Source organism: Scomber japonicus, chromosome 23, assembly GCF_027409825.1.
Source record: "Scomber japonicus isolate fScoJap1 chromosome 23, fScoJap1.pri, whole genome shotgun sequence".
Classification (NCBI taxonomy): Eukaryota; Metazoa; Chordata; class Actinopteri; order Scombriformes; family Scombridae; genus Scomber; species Scomber japonicus.
In genome coordinates, this window is record NC_070600.1 from 14,047,157 (window position 1) to 14,070,401 (window position 23,245).

The window sequence follows — 23,245 nt, forward strand, 5'->3', positions numbered from 1 at the left end:
TTAACCTGGTTATTTTGAAGATTCGCAGCAAGCGTACGCAACGGAGCACAGAAATGCCAAGAGGAGACATGATTTTAGTTTCCACCAGAATGGTCTCAAGTATTCCTCCACATACAACGAAGCTGTCGAATCGATTGAAGAGCGAGACAAAGTATGCCTGTGGAGAGAAAGTTAAATTAAAGAAGAGGACAATTATAACAGGAGTTTACATTTGTCTTGATAAACTTATAATTAACACAATGCAACCAAAAAAATACATTTAGACAAAGTTCCCTGCTACTTTAATCTAAATTTGTACTCTTAATCTCCTACCTGTAGGCCCAGACTGTACATCTTCAAGAGCATCTCACCGGTAAAGAGTGCTAGCAACACCTTATTGGCTATATCTGAGGAGAAGAGAAGAAAGGAGATATGATGAGGAAAATGCAAAAAGGTGAACACTTTAACTATGACAGTGTTTGTGTGTAAATGTGTTGGTGGGTTTGCCTAGATACCTTGTACATCAGTTAACCACTGAGGCTGCTGGTGATGTTCAGACGCGATGGTCAGAGTGTTGAGGAAAACCAGGAAGATGACCAGCCAATAGAAAACCTGCGATTTGACCGCCGCCCGACACTTCCTCCTACACAGCCTGTTCCACCTCCTCGAGTACCGACTGAGAGGAGAGGTAGTGAGGTAAGGAAAGATGGGGAAGAGTAGAGGTGGGAAAAGAGAGAAAAAGATGCCGGAGGGTCAGAGGTAAGGGAAGGAAGGGATGGAGGGAGTGAGAGATGGAAAGAGCAAGACAGAAAGAGCAAAGGTTTGGATACAGAAATGCAGAGGAGGGAAAAAAGAAAGATAGAGAAAGAACCAAGGCTCAACCGAGAAGAAATGAGAAAAAACAAAGTATATTCCAAAGAAATGAGTGAAGGAGGGAGTGGAAAAATAAACAGTGGAGGAGAGAAGAAAAAGAAAGAGTCAGTCTGTCTGTCTACAACATATGATGACATCACCCCTCGGCCCGTGGTTGTCTGTTGTTTGAAAGCAGAGCTGTGGAACAGAGTTAGTCATCCTCAAAGACGTTTCACACCGAGGAAAAGCCAACATGAAGAGCTTTGTTGCTGAATGAGATACGCACCATTTAAGAAAAAAAAGAAAAGAAATACTTATTCTTACGAAATAAGTGAAGGCACAAACTTAAAGTAAAATGTGTTATATTGTGATTCACAATTCAAAGGAAATTCATGCATCAAAAGAGGAAGTGGTTCATGTTCTTGTAAAAAGCTTTCCGTCCCGTTTTATACATTTCCACATGTTGTTCGGTGTTAGGATGTGCCACAACTCTTTTGTAATTTTCCTTTTTGCCCTCTACTGTTGAAAATAAAAGTTATTGTTTTTGGTAATTGAAAGCTTCAGATATTTGCCACCTTGCAGTGACTTCTATGTGAACCAGTCCACTCAAAGAGTTTTTATTTTTATTTTTTATCTACGCCCATGTACCAGTGATTGTACAGCTGCTATTTCATAATTGTCCTTCTCTCAGTAATATTATATATATACACATATATATGTATGTGTGTGTGTGTAGATATACATAACACAACCCAGCTACTAGTTTCTTATCACAATGGCAACATGTAATTACAATAATTTGTTGCAAATTACCTTAAAAGTTAATGAGGCAACAATAATGTGTTAATAATAGGCAGCTTTAAGACAAAGTGGATAAAAAAGTGATTCAGATCCTGCGTAGTGCGTACCAAACTGTTTCACAGTAACATAAAGAAGGAAATATACATATTTTACACCCAAAGGTTTTACTCATAACAACGAAGGAAACTCAGGACATAGCTGCACTTTTTTGTTGTCTATCCATTATTTGTACTTGACCCTTTTCTTCACTGCCAGACATGTTTGGGAGGAGATTTTCTTCTCTTTTCAAAGAGGTCAGCACAGCTCACCAGGAAGTGTTCTCTCTCTGCCCCTTTACACAATTCATATTCCAGCAGTCTTCTGTTTGTGTGTGAGCTGTTTAAAGTCAGTCACGGTGCACTTTGGCTTTGTTGTTGATGCACACACTGAATGTTACATGAGACACAACTCACAACACGACATAAGCAGACATGCACTCTCAAGTTAAAGACGGACATATTTTAGCATTTCTGTGATAGTCATTTGGGAATGGGACCTTTAAATCAATTTGTGCCACTGTTATAATACTGAAGTCTTAAAAGGCAACACCAAATTTGTTTTGTCTCTTATAAGGATAATAAACTTTTCTTTTCTTTAGAATGACCATTTCTTTTCAAAGAGCAATAATACTCTCTCTTGCACACATACACACACATCCAGCAGCCTACAAATACCACAGCAGTAGAGATGTTAGAGCAGGTGAGGTAAAAGACTAACAACATGTACTAACCTGAACTTGGATTTGGAGATCCTATTTCTGGAACACAGAAAACAGAATGGATTATACACACACACATAACACACATATAGACAGGTACACAACATGAAAGGGGTGATTTGAGAGGAAAAAGGGGGATGACTTCCCTCTTTATCAAACAAGTTTTAGCAATTAAGCTTCTTGATCAACTTAGCTGTGTGTGTGTGTCCACTATTTCTTGCACTTCTGAGATGGAATTAGCTTGTACCAAGAAGTAAACATTTGCAGGTGCAAATATTTGTCAGTCTTTTCTCTGCACAACTGTAAGATGATCAAGGAACTTGCTAAGATGAAACCAGTTTGTCCATTTGCATGCACCCACTAACAACACACAGTGGGTACAATACAGCGAAATGAACATCATTATCATCACCCACTGTTCTTTTGAACAAATCACCCCCTGCAAACATGTATACAGTGGCATCCAGTCAAAAGAAAATAATGCTGTGACTTTAGCTTTCCTCCAATCAACCCTGATGTGAAAAAACACAATTTATTAGTAGAAAACAAATTGTCTGTTGATTGTTCACCACTGTAACAGCAAAAGGTACATACGAGGAACTGAAGACAAGAGATTATGGAAGACATTTTTTTCTTTGGAAAGAATGGAGAAGAGAAGAGAAGAGAAGAGAAGAGAAGAGAAGAGAAGAGAAGAGAAGAGAAGAGAAGAGAAGAGAAGAGAAGAGAAGAGAAGAGAAGAGAAGAGAAGAGAAGAGAAGAGAAGAGAAGAGAGGAGAAGAGAAGAGAAGAGAAGAGAAGGTGGAAATTTGAATCCATGACATATCAAATTATTTTAATCTGTGGTTTTCAGATTAAATTATTTGAATGTAGGTTGTACCTGTAATTTAAATGTGTGATTTAAAGCCACACCACAACCACACGCAAGTTGTTTGATGTTTGATAACCAAACCTGTGGCACATATTAATACAACCGTTTGGTTAATGGTGAATACACTGACCTCATTAAATAATGCAGTGTTCAGTGTTTCTTTTGCTTTTGACTGCAGTCCAAAATTTTACTTTGTTTTTTAAAAGTAGGTAATTTCTCTATGCCTTTGTATTCTTTTAAACAATTACATAGATAAATAACAATAAAATGCAGTAGTATCAATAAATCCCCCCTGTGTTCAGAGAGTTGTGAGCGACTGTGTATTGATTTTGTTTGTAAAAGCGGATGAATTGACTGACCGGCTGACTGACCAACTGACTGAAGCAATGAAATGAGTCACTGACTGACTGAATGAAAGAATAAAATGACTGACTGGCTGGATATGGAGGCTGACAGTACACATGTCTCTTGGCGCCGACGTAGTTACTACCCTGAGGTCTGTCTCCATAGCGATGTCAAGAGGGACTGACAAACACTGAAAGTCTCAAGTCTTATCTCCATAACGGTGTGAGCAAACGCCCCTAGCCAAACTTGTTGCGGTCTCACAGAAGAAAGATGAGGGTTTGTATTTCCAGTCCTGGCAAGGTTTACTATTCTGTTGGCTCTGCACAATCAGATTAGTGTGAATCAAATGTGTTTAAATAAGACTCAAAACTACAGGAATGAATTCTGTAGACCTTCACATTTTTATGACTTTTAAAATGATACCACAAGATATTCACTGGTAATCAAGTAGACAATATATAATCTGACAGCATTTAGAATTTATATTTTTATGGCTAGAAATGGCTCATCACACCATACAAAGGAACTGCTTCACCAAAATATGTTTCTAATCTGGCACCTAAAGAGTTAGACATCACACATCCTTTATTTGAAGTTGTTTTGCGCTGACTGGGGGACGAATAAACACAAACAGCAAAACGAAGACAAAGAAACAGATGGACGGCAAGAGTACAAATAAACAACAGTGTGCCATCAAAGTGTGCCTATGGATTTTACTATCCCTCTGGTGAGTGTGGTTTTGGTTCACTTTGATTTCAACTTGAAGTTGAACATTTTATTCTGGATTTTTTCAAACAGTTTCGTATGTAGGTGTGTTTGCTTGGGTGTGTTGAAGTGGGTCCGCTGAGTTCACAGCTCCTGCTTGGCCTCGTGTCTAAGAAAGAAAGCAACGCACTTGTTTGAATAATGTAAAAAATGAAAGGACAAGGGAGACCGAGTGAGTCAGCTGTTCGCGAGCTCCCACAGGGGAGGAGGAAAGCACTTTACCAGCATATACACAAAGGAGAAAAAGAGGGAGGTGAGCAGAGAGAAAAAACGTGAGAAAAATAAGCTTCTTTACTATTAGATGAGATGTAACCATGATTGATGACCAGCTTTTGTACTGTTTGGGAAGCCCATACTGAGGATTAGGTCAAGAGCCACTTTAGTCTTACGTGATGGGCTTCTACTATTATCTATTCATTTAATGAGCTTATGCAATGTTTTCAATAAGCAACATCGTGATACACCAGTTCTGTAACAAATAATACTGACATGACACCAAATATAACGCTGTATTTCCAAGTCTGATCACTTTCATATTTTAAGGTTCGTTAACCTTGGGATGTACAGTATAACATTTTCATAACTCCACTGGATATAAATTAAAAAATACACTGAATAAACTAAAACAACCTGTTATTCTTGAATTGCAAAATTTACTTTTTGGAAAGTACATTTTCATTGCAATTGTTGTAATTTTTACCTGACAACAATAGCATATTCTTGTAGGTTATATGTATTAAGAATGAGGGACATATTGGCTCCGGCAGAACTGAGGCAGACAATTAAAATTAAGTATTAGTCTAGGATTAACTCCCCTTAGCCAGACCAGATCAAGGTTACAGATTTCTGGACCCCTGCCTATCAACATTTTATGAATATGGAGTATGAAAACATCCCACTATTGCTCTTACATAGCTATAGTGGCGGTATGAATTCCTTGAGTCCTTCATTAACTTGATGAGACAAAGGTGATATCAGTGCAGGATAGAGGTAGGATTAGTCACGTGTACAATGTTTAACACTGAGATAGTAAAACGGGAAAGATGCAGGATAAAAGTCATCCTTGAGATTGACAGAAGGTGACTGAGAGACCTAAGAAAAAAGAAGAAAGAGGTTTGAAAGACTGTGAGGTACTTACGCTAGCCTGGTACAGCAGGTCTCCCCCTCCACGTCTCCCCCGGGGACATTGTCTGTGTTGACTGATTCATTCTCACTGGCTGGCATGCTCACTGAGAGACAGACAGGAGCAGAGGCAGAGAAAAAGAAACGACAGAGGTAGGAAGAAAGACGAAAAAGAAAGAAAGAACAAGATGAATTAACAGGACGGAGGAATAGGTTGTACATCCTTGCTTATATCATTCTCATACTGGCTTTTAGTACTTTATTGCTTACTCCACACCTTGGGTTTGACTACAAAAAGATAACATATTTTACAACTCTGTTGCTACACTCAGTCTTGGTTGAATGCTGAGCAGCTCCACTAGACACTGGTTTAAACCAAACTGAAACTCCTTTCTCTTAGTGTAAAAATGGCTTATTTTCTACATGATAATAAAGGGATCTTACTCCAGTATACAGACTAATTAAAATATGCTGTTGGTAAGTAGGGATCCACAAGTCAGCATTGTCCAACTCTACTAATTTTACACACTTTTACACTTTTAACACCCTTGAGTCAATAAAAACCCAAGTCCCAAATTTTGTACTGATTGCCTAAACTAATTACCCACCAAGTTGCCATACTAGCAATATTTACCGGTTAGGGATTCTGGGATGCAACCTCTGCAACAGCTATTAGCATGGATTTAAACTTCTAAGCTGAGGGATTGCTTAACTCAGGTTGAATTAAATCTTAACAAAACCCTTTTGTGATTTTATAGCTTACATAAAGAGTGAAAGAAAAAACATGAAGTAGTTTGGGATAAAAAAAAAAAAAAAACCGTGGTACTTTTTTATCAAGATTTGAGAGCTTTGGTGGGATTTATATCAGCGCAAACATCTGAAAATTAATTACAGATGTGGTAACAGGTACAGTTTAAAGATGGGTGCAATTATCTGTAGGGATGGATGGATGGATACAGTTAGGATGGCAAGAGTAACAGGTATTGGCAGTAAAGGATGTGAATGTGTTAAAGAGGAAAAATATGGAGATTGGACTGAAAAAATGGTAAAGTGGCAATGGAGGAGAGAGTGATGGAAGCATTGAGGGAGGTGTGGATGAAGGGAGAGACAGAGAGAGAGGGATCAATGTGTGGACGGCTGGCTGAGAGACTGGTATGAAGTGATACATTGCTTTTTATTGCTTCTGTCAGTCTTTTCCTGCCTGCGGGAATGAGCTGCACTCCCCTCACTGTCACCTCAAACACTTATTGTAACACCCTCTGGGTACCAGAGTCAGATACTGCATCTCAAAGAATCTCAATGTGTCTCGTGCTAAAATAAGATAACCACTGTTAAAAAAACAGACAAGAAAACCCACCCTTGCAAAATGATTCCTGGCATGAAACCGAGGAACATGATCAGCACATGATGATAGGACATTTTCAAAACTACATTAAACTAAATCTTGTCTTGACCTATCTTTTTTTTTTTTTACTTACAGAAAGTCTCTGACTTTCTAAAGATAAATTGAATACCCAAAAATGAAATACAGAAACTTGTACTGCAATGTGCTCTCTATTTCATCAGCTGCAGCTTCTACCCTGACGTTGGCCATCCTGCATTCCTAAAGGGAGTTTTAATAGTGTTTCATGCAGATTTGATCACAAGAAATCTAGAAATCTACCATTAAAAAGACAAAGTGTCCTGAATGTTTAGCTTAAGTAACAGTTATACAGCCTTGAATAAAGATGAGCACATAATGCTAAGCTATCTAAATAGTAAAGCAAATTAAAAGCAGGCAAGCAAAATCTATTTAAGCATGCAGTCAGTCATCTCAAGCTTAAAGGGGGGCAGCAGTCATTAAGCCATTCATCATTCCAAGTCCTTCATGAAAATATAAAAACTAGACAAAAAATGGTTAATGGTTAGTTTGACAGTGACGGGAGAGCATTTGGGTATCTTTTTGAAGGCCAACCTAGGTACCACAGAAATTTTACAAAGGGATATCTGCATCAGACTTGAAATAAATTAGTAAATGAAATCTGTATTTATCAAAGATGTGAAATATTCTTGAAACCAAAAAAAAGAAGAAGAAAAATGTTTTATATCATGAACTTACTTGCAGCCAGCATGATTCATCAAAGTAAACTACAATGGGTGACCAGTGTATGAGGTCAATGGACTTTGACACATTTGGTGATGGATGAATTCGTTGTCAGTACAGTCTCTCTGAACATTAGGGCCTCTGTTGTGAACACGCTGCATGTTCGCTTAGCTCGACACGTGCCACCTGCTGCTATGCTACTTAGTTAAAAGCACTCTGGGCCCTTTGGTCTCTCCCGAGGCCAAAAAGCCTTTCAAATATATAACCAGCCTGGTGCCTCTTCCTCAATGGAGCTCTGAACTAGTTTAGTATCTATTGTTAGAGTAAACCCCAAAGACCGGAGACACAGCAAGGAGGAAGGATGGAGGAAGGGAATGAGAAAGACAGGGAAGGGTCAAACTTTTTCAACAGAAAGAGTGATTCATTCATTGTCGCCAATGTCAAAAAACAGTATATTAAACTGAAATCATGATGCAATGGATTGTTCATATTCTTTATTATGGTAACCTATATAAATAAACCCACAAATATAAATTTGTGTGCTAGTGTTAAGTTCTGTTTTGTGTTTGTCATTATATTATTAATGTTCAATACTGTACCTTATTTTCAACCAGTCAAAATGTAAACCTAACCTAACCTCAAACTGACCAAAATTGACATTAAACTGATTCAAAATCTTCTCTCAATATTCATAAAACGAGGTTTATCATGCAGTCCTAAACAATATGATTATTTGATTTTTTAAATTGTGGTCTTTTTTTCCTAACTACTGGCACATTGAGAGGGATTTAAAATCATGAAACGCTTCAAAATTTAAAGCTATCTGTCCGTTAGCTTTTAATATCAAAGCTAGCATGACTAGAAATGATGCAGAGGGGTTTTAAGGAAAGGAATCTAGAAAAACAACAAGGAGAGGACTGCGGCATCACAAATACAAATACAAAGTAAGTAAACTGAGCTCCTGTTGTTCTTGGTGATGACACTGTCTTCTCGTTGTTCCCTTTCAAATACCTCAGGCAAGTGCGAACCGTCTCCTTTCCTATCAAACTACGAAGCAGGACAATGACTGCATCTCAAAGCAGTAATGTTGTTTCCTCTCTTTGTCCTAATTTCCTCTTCTTAAATTTGAATGCAATGAAGACATGCAATACCACCTGCCTAGTATTTGGTGGCTAAAAATTCATTGCTACAGAATAGAGACATGAGATTGACTTTCTTCAATGGTAGGTTGAGAGGAAGACAATGAGAATAAACAACTTTACGGGGTTGAGAGGCAGACACTATACCCTCTGCTTTGAAGCTCTGGAGAGGGCAGAAAAAGAGGCTTACTCCAATGCAGGGGGAGAGGAGAGGAAAGTGAAAAAATATATAGGTGGGAAAAAAGAAGGAAAGAGGTTGCAGTCTGCTTGCATGTCTAGAATCACGTTTCCAGAAAAATCTGTAACTACTGTTGGACATGCAGACAAACGCACACGCCTTACGAAGGAAAGCTGCATTTTTCTTCACGGCTCCACGCAGAGACTGAAAACGATGACTCTTACCTGGGGATAGAGAGCACGGCTCAGCAAGACAAACACACACGCACACACATGAGCAGGGAAACACACAGGTAAGCATGTACCACCAGCACAAAGGAAGGAATACACACACGCTGTAAAAGCAAACACAAATAATCAACCGTTCTCATACTAGCTCTGAATCCATTCAGAACCTGTTGCAAAGAAACACGATTGCTTCTGCAAAAAAAAAACATTTGTTCTTCACAGTTACACCTCATTTCATTACTGCAGCTATAACTATAATTTGAACTGTCTAACTTTCATTAGCGGCAAAAAGGCATTACTGATTATTTATCACTCGTGGCATTGACTCTCGCAGCTTCTCTCTCTTTCATTCTGTACCAAACTAGTCAACATTCAAACGTCCTTTCAAAGCAGGTTTATGTATTGGATTCATAAAGCGCGACACAAATCATTTATCTGTCCTGTTTGCCTCCCTCTTGGCGAACACAACAAGTGTTATTTTCTGTGAATGTCCACTTCACCCCTTCCTTTCATGCTATTTATGTCTTTGTAAGCTTGAACACTCATCAGCGTGCTCCCCCATACTGGGGTCACTCTATTGTTGAATTCTGCTCTTTTTCCAGTCACCCAAATGTGCACAAGTACTCATCATTCATACAGCAGAATAGTACTCTCTGTCATGATTCACTTTGTACAGTAAATATAAAATATCCATAAATATCCACATCTAGCAAACATCAAGCACACACATACGTATGCAAATGCACTGCTTAACAGCTACACATGAATGCACTCTTATAGGAGATGATTATACTCTAATCCATTCTAAATTAGCCAATCTCTGCACAGGGTTTATTAAAGCATTGACTAAACAGCAGATGACAATGATAAATGAAATGAGGCCACTTGGGTACCACCGTATTCAAATTCACACACACACACACACACACACACACACACACACAAAAAGCAGCCAACAGAAATATCCTTTGTACTCCTGAATGAAAGCACAGCTGTGGGACAATCTCAGAGAAACGAGACACATGTAAGCTATGTATGCATATAGGCATGGGATGAATATGTATGACCACCATTATTACAATTACTCACAACAAGTAACACATGGGAAACCCTTTCTGGTCCACAACCAGGACATGTTTTATATTTCTCCAATTGAAACCTACTTGGACAGTAGTGTTGTCTGATAACCTTAATGGAGGCTACTTAAGTACAGTACATAGAGTAATTCTGCTCATTGTGGACTTCTAATCCTCAAAGCCAATGTAGTCTTATCGAGTCAAAATATGGAAAAGCAAACTTTGATTGGTAGAGACAAAGTGGAAAAAAAGACAACTGAACATTATCTTTTTTCAAAGAGAAGGGGATAAAGTATGTTTATAGATCATTTTTGAAAAATATTTGTATTGAAAAGATTTTGATAGTAATACAGTATGTTTTAATATTTAGGACTATTAAAGACATTGGTTCCCAGGATAGATGGAATATTAAACCATGCTATGTGCTCTGGCAGATGATATAAACCAAAGTAATCATTCTAAGGAAGTTCATGAGTACATGCCTGACTACAATCAACTTCACACGAACACACACGACACAGAGACGCACACATACCGTCCTGAGAGTTAGTAGAGTGACTGAACCAGGCAAGCTTAATGGTCTTCTTACCCAGGTGGGCTGGAGACACTCCTATCACAGACAGCAGTGGCAGGACGCCAAAACAAGACGACAGCATGCAAGAACAAGATGGCAGAGGGTGAGAGCATGCAAGACACACACCCACACTCACGCACACACACACATCCCTCCCTGAGATGGCAGAAAACACATTGTATGTAACCTACTGTAGAGTATACATACATAAACAAAGCACTACACACACTCTTCTCATCACATCATTTATTATCACATTTGAGTGTGTTTTCATGTGTATATCTTAAAAAACACATGGACACACACTGTTGCTAAAAAAGTGAAAATCAATAGAGCAAGTGGCAACTACTGCCACCAACAACAACCACACAAACACATAAACACATAAACACACATGCACGCACACACACTCAGACTAAAGACATTTGTCTTCATATAAACACACCACTCACATCACATCCATCAATATTATGCTCCTGTAGCTCTTCATGTAAAGATGGCATGACAAATGGACATGTAGAGACGTGTGTGTGGTCACTGTGTGTGGTCAGTAGTGTGACTGGTTCATGATGTGAAATCCCGTCTGTTCTCTGTCCCAGTTACCCTCTCTTATCTCTATCTCTCACTCTCACTCACACACACACACACAAAACACACTACCTCTTTATCTCTATTTCTATCTCTCTGTTTCTGTATCTCAACATCTATTTTCCCTTCCATCTTCTGCCTATCTTCTCCTCTATTCACTAAGTCCCTTCTTAGGATGTGTGTATTTGAGTGTGTGTGTGTGTGTGTGTGTGTGTGGGTTAGTGAGTCTATGCAAAATGTCCTGGGCAGCAGGGACAGACTGCCCTCATTCATCTTCCCAGAGGAGAATCCATCCATCGAGGAGAAAGGGAGGGAGAGCAACAGAAAGAGCAAGCTGATTTTCCACCTTCACAAACAGAGGGATGATTGATTTGATAGAAAACTGTGGATCACACATATCTATCATTTTGTCAGATCATCTAAATCTAACGACCTAAATTATACCTTTTAGTAAAAGTAATGGACTGAATCTCTCACCTGACAGACACTCACAGCTGTAATACTGATAAAATGATATTTCTATGCAGAATGTGTTTGATTTTAGTCTGAATCATATGCATATTTATACTGGACTAAACTGCATTGAGTATTGTTACACATTCTGGTTCATATTTCCCTACAATACGAATATTGGGCTACGATAAAACTACCTCCATGGCTTGTTTGTACATTGCGCACAATACTATATGTTCTGAATCTGCTCGCTGCTGTGATACGACATTTTCCAAATTGGCCCAGACGGGGGGCCATGTATTCGCTTGTTTATTCAAAAGCCAGTATCTCAAACACCGCGGATGTGTTTTTGCCACGCTGATTGGCCGAGGGGTACAGAACAATAACAGGTGAAAACAAGTAGATTTGTTACAGATTAGCCACAGGGGAGTTGTGTATTTTCATCTATAATTGGGTCATTGCTCTTTTAACCATGTTCATTTCTTGAGAGTCACTGAAAGACTGGATAATAATTGCAATCTCTTTTCTGCCTTCATCAGTGTTTCTTAGAATGAGCCACAGTGCTTAGTAAGTATGCACTAAATCTTCATGTCTTCATTGTTCATTCATTCAAGTTGAACGGTAGCCTTTGTAAAACAGTTTAAAGTACAAACTGTGCACAATGAAGAGTACATGCACAAAAATAGTACATGCATTTCATCCAATCCCTGCTTCTATTTCTAACCATCCCTCTCTCCAGTTCCATTTATCGTCCCTGAGATCAAACCTCCAGGTCTAAAGAGGCCAGTGATCCACTCTCCCTCCCCAGAAAATGTAGCTCAGGCCTGGGGAGAGATGTGCCATCTGGAGGTGTTGTGGAGAGACAGGGTGTTAATTTGACTGTGTAAATTTCCATCAGAGCACAAGCACCCACATTCCTAAGGGTGTATATCTACTGTACAGTTGTGTGTGAGATGTTGCTGAAGTTTGTGTGTGTTTGTTGTGTGTATGTGATTGTGTGCCCAGAGGCTATTTGCTTCAGTCTGACACATTTCACTAATATCTAAACAGGTTTTAAACCTCAGGAGAGTTCTCAGTAAAAGCAAGCAGACAATGTTACCATCCGCTCAGTCTGTCAGTCACTTTGTCAGCTATTCATTCACCCAATAAGCTCCACTACCACTACTTATGGATTTGATACAAACATATACACACTCATATACACACATAGTTATTATCCACATAATTTGGTGCAGTCAACACAAAATCTCTGCAGACACAAACACCGTCATTTCAACCAGTGTTGCATTCACAGTCATACCCAAAAATACAAAAAAAAAACAAACAACTTAACTGCTGATACAAAACAATTCATAAATAAAATGCACAGAATGTGTACATAGTAAATTGTAGTTAAAAAATAAGCTGTCTCTCCTTCTTGGTCTCTTGAATTGTTGAAACACAAACGCACAAACAAAAGCTATAGTACTCACGGTTTCTGGGTTTGTCATCGTCCAGCCCTTCCTCTTCATTCTCTGGGTCGATGTCTTCAGCTTGAGTGATCCAGTCTAAGTAGCCCTACATTCACACAAACAAATTACACATACACACAAAAAGGCATTGATTGGTGGCACTGACAGCAGTAATAAAATATTTTATGAGTATAACCTTTAAAATCATTTTTTTTAGTCCTCCTTATCAACAATGGAACGACCAACTGCATGACCAACTGTGGTCATCAGACAGCATTTTGAAATTTTAAGAAGTTATTTCATGTTTTTTGTACCTTATTGATATACCGAACATTTTATATGACATAAGCATATATAGTAGTATTAAGAATTACTGTCAGTGTATTTTCTTGTCTGTCTTAATAGTATTTTGGACTTCCTTTCAACCTCCATATTCTCATGGCTTTCCTCCTTTTTAGTGAAGAGTGGTCAATGATTTATGAGGTAACTGTGAGAAAATGTAGCTTTTATGTTTATCTTACTTGGACATGTTATGGCCTTTCTTGAATGTATTAATTTAATAGCGACACAGACACAGACACAGACACAGACACAGACACAGACACAGACACAGACACAGACACAGACACAGACACAGACACAGACAAATGCACAGCAGACTACCTTGAGATCCTCCTCCAGCTGCTGTTTTTCTCTGAGTTTCTGGAAGTCACCACGTGCCTTGGCCTTCTCCCTCTCCTTAGAAAACTCTCTGGTAGGAGGAGAGCAGGATGAAGGGATGGGGATAGATAGAGGAATAGAGAGAAAAGGGAAACAAAGAGAAGAGGAAAAACAATCTGAACATCTAGATTCAATGTCTTGCAAGAACAAATCATGTCAAATTATTGTGATGATACAACTCTGAAACTGCAAAGAGAGAAAGGCGTTGCCAAGGAGAAAAGGTGTTAGTGTGCAAATACAGATGAAAGCGGGGATCCGGACAGGCACAGTGAAGCTTTTAGTTGCTGAAAATATAGCCATTACAGTCTGACTGATGGATGATAATTTCACCCACTGAAACCAATATGATTCACATCTCAAATAACAAGATGAATCCAGAGATATTTTTCAGATAAAATTCAATGCAGTTTTGTTAACACACAACATGATAAGATGTGATGCAGCTCACTGGAAACTGGTAAATATGGTAACTACCATCTATGTAAAAGGAGCAGCGATGATGATAATGATTGGATGGTACCATATCAAGTAATTTAGATTGATACAGCTGATTCCCATAGTAAACCTGGTGTACTGGTACTGTAGACACATTATTTGTGACCCCTCTTACTGACTGACCAACAGTGGATAAGTGAAGACATTTTATGTATTTTGAGGAGAGACAGAAAATCTACAATGCAACTATCCAACAAACAGCTATGCCACCACGCTACCTGTATTAGTACTTGATCAAACTGTATGTACGGATAAAACCCACCACAAAACTGACATATTTAAGGATATTTTCTTTCTGTTCACACACAATAGCTGTTACAAATGTCTGCATGTCAACAAATGCTTTTAAATGCCTGTAAGATAGTGACACATCAAAAGTAGTTGAGTCATGAATAAAAGTTTATATGAATAAAAGATAGAATTAAAATTCATGTGCTTTGGATAAAAATTCAGCCCTTAAGTGTTTAACAGACTGACTTTTTAAATTTGTATTTATCTGTATTGATGCTGTCCCAGGGCAGCAGGGCCCCATGTGCTCCCAGGGCTGCCAGGAGATGTAGTTCCTGCAGTGTGTTCTAGGTCTTCCCCTGGGTCTCATCCCAGGTGCAATGTGCTTGGTACAACCCCCACAGGGACGGATGGAGAGGGTGCACCTCACCAGCTGCACCACCTCAGCGTGCAGCTGTCACTCAATGAGAGGTGGCACTTCACTGAGGTCGTCCTGCATCACTGAGCTCCTCACCTTTTGACTGCCAACTCATTCTTTCGGTCACTACCCAGAGATTCTGGCCATAGGTCGGAATAAAGACATAACGTTAAACTGAGAGATGTACTTTGTGTCTCAGCTATTTTTCCATATATTGTTTTGTAATATTTTTTTTAAAATTACATTGACCAATAATACGATTGGGATGTGTGATGAGTATAATGCCTATTTAAAACAACTAGGATCAATGTTCGGAGAGTGTGAAATATTGGAAAATGATGATGAAACCTGGTGAAATTATTTCCAGGTGTCAGGAGAGAAGAAAGAATTAAGGAACATTTGATTAAACTCTGGGGAAGGTCAAAGTCGGGTTTCAGCCAAAGACACAGTTTGTACAAGGAATTAATTTGGATGAGAACTGACAGGAGTTGGGAGGCTTGGGAACGTGCAGTTTAAAAAGTGCAGAAATTCAAAGGTCTACTGACAGGTAAACTCGAATTTGGTGTATCAACCTGCCTGTTGGATACCTGACAGTTTTTGCCATCTTTTGTTGGTTTGCCGAATGTAAAATTTGTTTATATATTATAATGCGCAACTGTGTGGTGTTTTTCGCAGTCACGAGAGTTTGAAAGTAATATCTGATTCACTTGACGTTTCACCTGAATATTCTAAATCAAATATTTTGTAATGAGTACAGAGATTTTAACTTAACACGGGTGATATTAATTTATGTACGGCTTATCATTAACTTTTTTACAGTCAGTCTATAGGTTGAAAGAAAATTAGTTTGTGTGTGTGTGTGACATCTTGAGGAACCTTAGAGACCCACACTCATATACACACAACATAGATCAATGACCATTAGGACAAACTGCTATTGTCTCGCTTGTCAACACATTAGCAGGAGACCCAGTCCTATTCATCTGTGTTTTTTTTGTGTGTGTGTGTGTGTGTGTGTGTAATTGTGTGACAGAGACAGTAGTGCAATACTCTGAGCATCACTCCCGTTTTCATATGTTCATTTTCCTGTCCTAAATCATCTTTGAATGGTTGCTTTCTCTCTCTACTGATTCTCTTTCAGGTCGATCGCTTCCTCTATTCTTTCTATTTACATATTACATCAAATCCAGACAAACACAGTCACACCCAATGTTTCTGTCTCTGCGTCGCTCTCCTTCCTGTTTAGCCATTAGTTATTATGCCAATCTGAGACCCACACACACACCATGGAGGAAGCAGTTGGTAAAAGGTCAGGCTGTGTAGTGTGTTGACAACATCATTAGTCAGAAGTCAGACAAAGAGTCAGACAGCCAAACCCCCCCAAGCTGCTTGGACCAGATAGACCTTTATTATTTTTCCCACAATGCTGCTGTCACATCATTGTGGATATCGAGTGTCAGTTTCAGGTCAGTCAGTCAGAGGTGAGACACTTAATTCCTCTAAACCTGTTCCTTTCCAAAGTTCATCGTAGCATGGGAAGAAACTACAGGAACAAGTAGAAGACACACTAATGTAAAACATTTCACAGATTAGCTGAATTTTCACAAATTCTTAATTGGAAAGTAACAATTCTAAGATTTGGTGATTTGGTATGATTTTATTTAATTTAAGTCAATTTGTAATGGACATCATAGCCTGATGGAAAGTATTCATGCTGTAAAGTGTTAGTTGTGGCTGTGCAGTACGCTCTTCTCTCTTTTATAAGCTGTTACTGACTGGGGGTGTGATGTTGGAATCAGTATCTGTTTTTCTATCTACTGTAAGTGAAACATGTCAATAAGAAATGATTTGTTTTTTTATTTAAGGATTTAGGCAAAACTTATCTGTATGCTCAAACACTAGAGTACACTTACAAATGTTTTATATACTTCGAAAAGATGAAACTCAACTGCAAGCTGCAAAGTATTTGTCAATATCTTTACAGTGATAAACAAACAGTTTTTATTTGGCATGATATTAGGCTGTGTCCACTGGGAGTCTGAAATTATGTCGCTAGCCTATGTTTCTCTGTGTTTTAAATGGAGATGACAATGCACCATCCTAGCAGTGCTGAGAGCTGAGCATTTTATGACTGTAATAATGATACTCTACAGCAGCAGCGGTGTAGCCTTAGAGTTAGAGAGGCAATATCAAAATGGTCTTAATTGCAGCATCCTTGAGACAGATGCTGAAATATGATTTCACTACAGTCAGCTCCAGTGAAACCTGTGGTTATTTAGCTCAGTGGGTAAGATACACTGGATATAAGCATCACCAAAAGGTACATAACATTAATGGCTATGTCAGGTTGCACTTTTTTCTGTGCCAAATGTACTAATAGGTACTGTCTTTATATCTATCTAATAGTCCTCAAACTGTAGCTGTACCAGTTTCATCACACATTCTTGCACTTGGTGAACTTATGTACCATCTATGGACAGAAACAGGAAGTAGAAAGAAATAAAGAGTTCCTCTGTGGAAATACTGAGAGCAAAGGTCTCCAAGAACAGCAGTGTAAAGGTGAGAAAAAAACGTTAGTTTCAAGTGACCTTTGACCCTGCCCTTACCCGCTTAATACCCCCAGAACCAAGTTTAGCACAAAGAAGGATCCGATGATGATTAAGGTGACAAAATACAGCCAGGGCCACTTGTACCCTACTGCATCATTCACCTGGGTGGAAAGATGGAGGAATGGAGGAGAAGGACCAGAGAGGAAGAGACAGAGAGTTTGAATGGAGGGTAGGAAATAGAGGAGAGGGAAGGAAGTCAAGTAAAGAGGGGAGTGATGGAAAGAGGAGAGAAGATGGAAAAAGGGCAGGGATGAAAGTGAGGAGTGAGCATCAAGGAGCATTAGGAGGGAAGGGAGGAGGGAAAGGAGGGGGAAAGGGAGGAAGGGAAGGGGTTAGATCCTTAGTGAAAGTTCCCAGATGGATTCGTTTGCTTCTGGAGGCTACCTGCTGGGATTATGGGGCATTCATAGTATTTGTCAGTGTCACTTAGTATGCAGTGCAGAAATGTATTTGGTCAGCTGTATTTGAATTTAAAACAACATTGCATTAGTTGATTTGGATAAAGATTAGCTGTACAGAAAAGTGATAATGACAGATGGCTATGAATGACCCACATGAAACACCAAACATCTCAGAACTTATTTTTTCTGAGCAGAGCTGAGTATTTCTATAGAGAATGAAGGTTAGAGGGTCAAAAATGTTTTGATTCATTTCAGTTCCTCTCAAATCCACTCATTTCAGGCTTAATCACTCTGGAGAGAAGGTATTATAGTTAGACACTTCAACAATCTATGCAGCAAGACTCCCGTGAATTGGATCATTACAGTCCTTGTGACAAATTATTCAGTCTCAATGTCTTTCAAACTGAAAGACATTAAATGTATTGATGAAAAGCCACAAATATTTCTTATGCTAATCAATACTCATGGTAGTTTTATTGCTTATTTTGGGTGTAGTTTTAAGATGTAACTCAGGATCATCAATACTGTATAATTATTGTTGTTTCTGATATTAGTATAAAATCATTTCTATGTGAAAAATGTTTTCATGGACACTTACAAAAAAACGCTGTTCCCTACTTGGTACAGCCTTCCATCCCATAATTTCCGTCTTTGATGCCATGTTTAATCCGGACTCCACTCTGTCCTCAGAAGAACCCTTTTTGCCTGTTGTGTTTTCCCTGTTGTGCAAGTTTTTTTAAGCCATCCACCTCCACGGCTGACCTGAGGGGTTGAATTATTTATACCCCAGTGTGTCCCTACAGGCCGGGTGGTGCTTGTACTAAAACAGCGTGACTTGGCTGAGCGGGGTAAAATAGCACCCAGCTGGAGCAGCATTTATTGAAACAAAACAAGCACACAAACACTGCAGGCAATTGGCAGTATGCGCTGCTATACGAAGATAAACTTGCAGTATGCACATGAACAGATAATATATGAAGATGCATGCTCATATGCACCTGAGATAAACGCATGTAAACTAGGAACGCGCCTGACTAAAATAAACCATTAGAACAAAAAAAAAAGAATAATAAAGAGACATGAGGTCCATCACTGCTTTTTCTGTATGTGTATCCGTGTGTGTGTGTGTGTGTGTGTGTTTGTGTCTGTGTATGTTTGTGTGTCTTTTTCTCAAGCTTGTGACAAAGGATTGACTGAGTGGAACAGAAAGTAGAGAGAGAAGGAGATTTTGCTCAGTTCAGTGATCGTCAGTTCATCTTTCCTCCTCTGTAGAGGACTTAGAGCCTCTACAGGACATCTGAAATCCCCTTTTGCTGCTGGATTTCTTAGGGAAGTCTGCCGTTACCACACTAATCTTATTTGATTTGAATTTCTTTTGTATACCACTTGACTACATGAGGATAATATGCAAAATCAGTAATGCAGATGTTGATTTCGGGTTATTTCTGCTACGTCGTAAGATGTTTTTGGCACTAATATTCCACCTGTAGTTTGCAGATGCTTATAGTTCATGTTGTTCATATTAATCGCTTTCTGTGTGTAGTAATTGACCTCAAATAAAATGATGACGATTTGTTGACATGGATCATGATGTTACAGGCTGCATATGTTCAGCTTACACCTTACAGTTGTGGCTTTATACAGCAGTTGGAAAATAACAGCTTTGAGACTATTAAATTAGTTTAAAGTAAATAAATAAATGAATAAACCAATTAAAATCAATAGCCTGCTAACCAAATTCTACTAATAAACACATATGTATATATATGGTTATATTCAGGAAAGTATGGAAAGTATTTCATATCCACTCAGTATACTTGAATGTAAGCTTGCACTTATAATGATAATAATAACAATGATAATATTTATCATTGTAAATCTTGTGTTTTTATAGTGGCATTAGTGCATTTCCCACTCAATTTTTCGCTTCTCTACTGGATCCTCAAAAATCAGCATTGAATTGCACTTTAAATGTTTTCATTTGATCATGGGAGTCTTGTTACATGGTTATTTATCACATTTAAAACATTTACAGCCACATTACAGACAACACACAACCACAGATCCACACACACCACAACAGCATATCTCTTACCCGCTCAACACCCCCAGAACGAGATTGAGAACGAAAAAGGAGCCGAAGATGACGAGAGAGACAAAATAGACCCATGGCAGCTCATAGCCCATAGCATCCTGCATCTGAGAGAGAGAAGAGATAGAAGAGAGAGAAGAGAAGATTGAAAAGAGAGAGAAGAAGGGGGTTAATCGGAAGAGTGTTGGTGGGGTAAAAGAGAAAGGGGAGATACGGGAGGTGGAAGGAGGAAGGAGGAAAGGGAAAGAGAGCAGAGAAATGGGAAAAAAGGTAGAGAGGATTGACAAAGAGAAACCATAAGTGATGGGTGGCAGTGGAGGTCAGGGGCAGAAAGAGTGCCAGAGAGGGAAAGAAAGAAGGGAAACAAGAAAAGAGCAGTGCATGTTAACAAAGAGCAGTAGAAAGACCTAGCAAAGCAAGAGTGGTAGTAATATATTGTGGGTCTGAGTGTGTTGTGTGCAGTATAAAGCCATTTGCCTGCCTGTTGGAGATCAGGTCCTTTGACAACAATGCACCAAAAAGAACAATACTAAACGCTAAAGCTCTGTTTAACTCCTTTTTTGGAATGGTGGATGAGCCATTACAGGAAAACACTGTGACTACAAAATTGTTATTGTTATAAACCAATTATATCTGCTTATAGAGGTTTTACATTATGTGACACTTAACATTCCTGAGTGAAATCAATAAGTGTTTTGTTTCAGGGTCCAGTTGCTGGTGAATATGTCACACAGTTATGTGGATATTGTATTAAGGATTGCATAATCAGAGACAGATCGTTATAGAGAGTTGATGTGTATGTGAAGGTGATGCATGAGCAGATCAATACTCTAAAAGAAAACATTACATTATTAGAGTGTGTGCAAATTCAATCAATGGGCTTTTAAAATGCAATTCTTGGAAAAAAGGAGCACAGCCAAATGTTTCAATTTGTCAAATCTAAAAAAAATCTTTACTTTCCACAGAGAGACTGCTGGACAGTGAGCGACAAAAAAGTGAGACACTGCAGGAGAGGAGAGGTGGAGGGTTTGTTTGCTACGACAGCAGCAGATGTTGGACGTCATTAATCTATATCCCCGAAAATGTGAGACAATGAAAACTATGGAAATGCTTGGCCCAAACTTAATGAGCCTTAGAGACTAAATGTTTTTAAAGGCTTGGTGCTGTCTAAATGTTTTTCCATAATCATTTGTACTTATAACTCCTGATAAATAGGTCCCATTCATTATGAAGAGTGCCGGCTACACCAGCACCCTCATAATCAGCAAAGTGTGAGAGTTAACAGATGTATCTGTGTGTGTGTGTGTGTGTGTGTGTGTGTGTGTACAGGAGGTTGCAGCAGACAGGGTAGTAACAGAGGGGGTGCAGAGCTAGTGCGCTCTCTGCGACATGCACACGGACAAACACACCATCCTACACTTACACACACAAAACGGACTCAGACAGTAACATTTGTAACCTGATTGGCATTAGCCATTAACATCAACAAATATCATCCTTTTTTCTGTACTACTGTGACTGAAAATGTTCTGATTTTTTTGTTCAAAAGGATGTTTACATTTGTTAATGTGAAAGACTGACAAAACTGCAGTAAGTGTTGTCCAAGGACTTGCGGCTTTCTGAAAGAATAGGGTTACGGTTAGAGCTAACCCTAACCCAGGGACGCCTAGGTCTGAGATTCAAATACAATTATAAAACATGAGAGATAGATTGTTCTGTTTTTTTAGCAATCTGGCTGCTGAAAAACAGAGCAATTTGATTGGACTGTAGCACTGGTATTCCAGTTCATTGAAAAGTCATGTTTGAAAATCTCAAGAAACTGGTACTAAACCACGTGAGTGCTTTTCAGTGATGGGATTGACCGCAGTGTGCAGGCATATCAAGGAGGTTTCAGTAACTGAAACATTCTACTGCAGTCCTGCTGAGTAACAGTTGATTCTATGCCATGAGTCTGAGTTGGCTGAGCAAAGCCAACATCATGGACAACACTGTTGCATGTTACAGTAATGTAATTCTAGGTGGTGTTGCATTAATTCTGGGCTGTTGCTACAAATTAAAACAGCATGGTAGTGTATAAAATGTTTCTTCATTCTTTTAATTAACACTTTTTTCCTGGAGATGGAGAGGCACATATGGGAGTTTGATTGAACCTTTCTCAACATTGATCACCAGCACAGAAAAATGTATTGGTTTATGTAGCTGGATAGGACATCGGCATGCTTATTGCCATTTACTGATGAAGGCGGTGCATTTGTGTGTATATATATTTTTGTGGCTGTGTGTGTATGTATTCACTTCACACTTGAATGAAGCATTGGGAGTCTACACATGTTCCAAATAAATTGGCACCTTCAATTACAAAGCGTATTGTCTGCCTGAGATATGAGCTAAAACATAACACACACACCACAATCTGTGTCAGTGTGTTCGGCTATCTCTGAACAACCTGTATATACCTGCCTTTCAGGAAAAAGTGTTTGTATTATTGTTTTATATTGTTTTTAAAAGCACTCACTTGGAACTACCGATGCAAATATACATACTGTATCTACCGTATATACACACACACACACACCCACACACACACACACACACACACACACACACACACACACACACACAGTCCACACATTAACACTGTTGTGGTGTCCGGCTCACCCAGTACAGCACATCAGTCCAGCCCTCCATGGTGATACACTGGAACACGGTCAGCATGGCGAAGGCAAAGTTGTCAAAGTTGGTGATGCCGTCATTTGGACCCTCCCATCCCATTTTACACTCTGTTCCGTTTACAGGTTTACAGTGTCGACCAAAAGCTGTTTCAGGTGCACATGGTGCCGGCTTTTCCTCCTGAATGGTGCCTGTGACAGAAGAGAGGGATTTACTATGTCCTTTTAACCTAAACACCCAGTTTCAAAATGAGAGACCCAGCTGTCTCCTTTTAATCATTCAGCTTTCTGAGAAATTATGTTTTCTTTAAGTTTAGTACAGCCAATATGGAGAAGTGATATTAATTAAAAGCTG

General features: G+C 39.0%; 1 protein-coding gene across 1 annotated transcript in view; it reads right to left on the bottom strand.

The window, feature by feature from the left end:
• The window catches only part of cacna1c (calcium channel, voltage-dependent, L type, alpha 1C subunit), a 178,317-nt gene that overhangs the window by 34,769 nt on the left and 120,303 nt on the right, over positions 1 to 23,245 (bottom strand). Inside the window, exons 7-15 of the mRNA XM_053314129.1 lie at positions 22,880 to 23,082; positions 20,225 to 20,328; positions 13,922 to 14,009; positions 13,280 to 13,364; positions 5,506 to 5,596; positions 2,402 to 2,428; positions 495 to 655; positions 313 to 386; positions 6 to 157 (exon numbers count right to left, since the gene is read on the bottom strand). Of these exons, the coding sequence (XP_053170104.1) occupies positions 6 to 157; positions 313 to 386; positions 495 to 655; positions 2,402 to 2,428; positions 5,506 to 5,596; positions 13,280 to 13,364; positions 13,922 to 14,009; positions 20,225 to 20,328; positions 22,880 to 23,082 (985 nt within the window). The remainder of the gene's footprint in view (positions 1 to 5; positions 158 to 312; positions 387 to 494; positions 656 to 2,401; positions 2,429 to 5,505; positions 5,597 to 13,279; positions 13,365 to 13,921; positions 14,010 to 20,224; positions 20,329 to 22,879; positions 23,083 to 23,245) is intronic.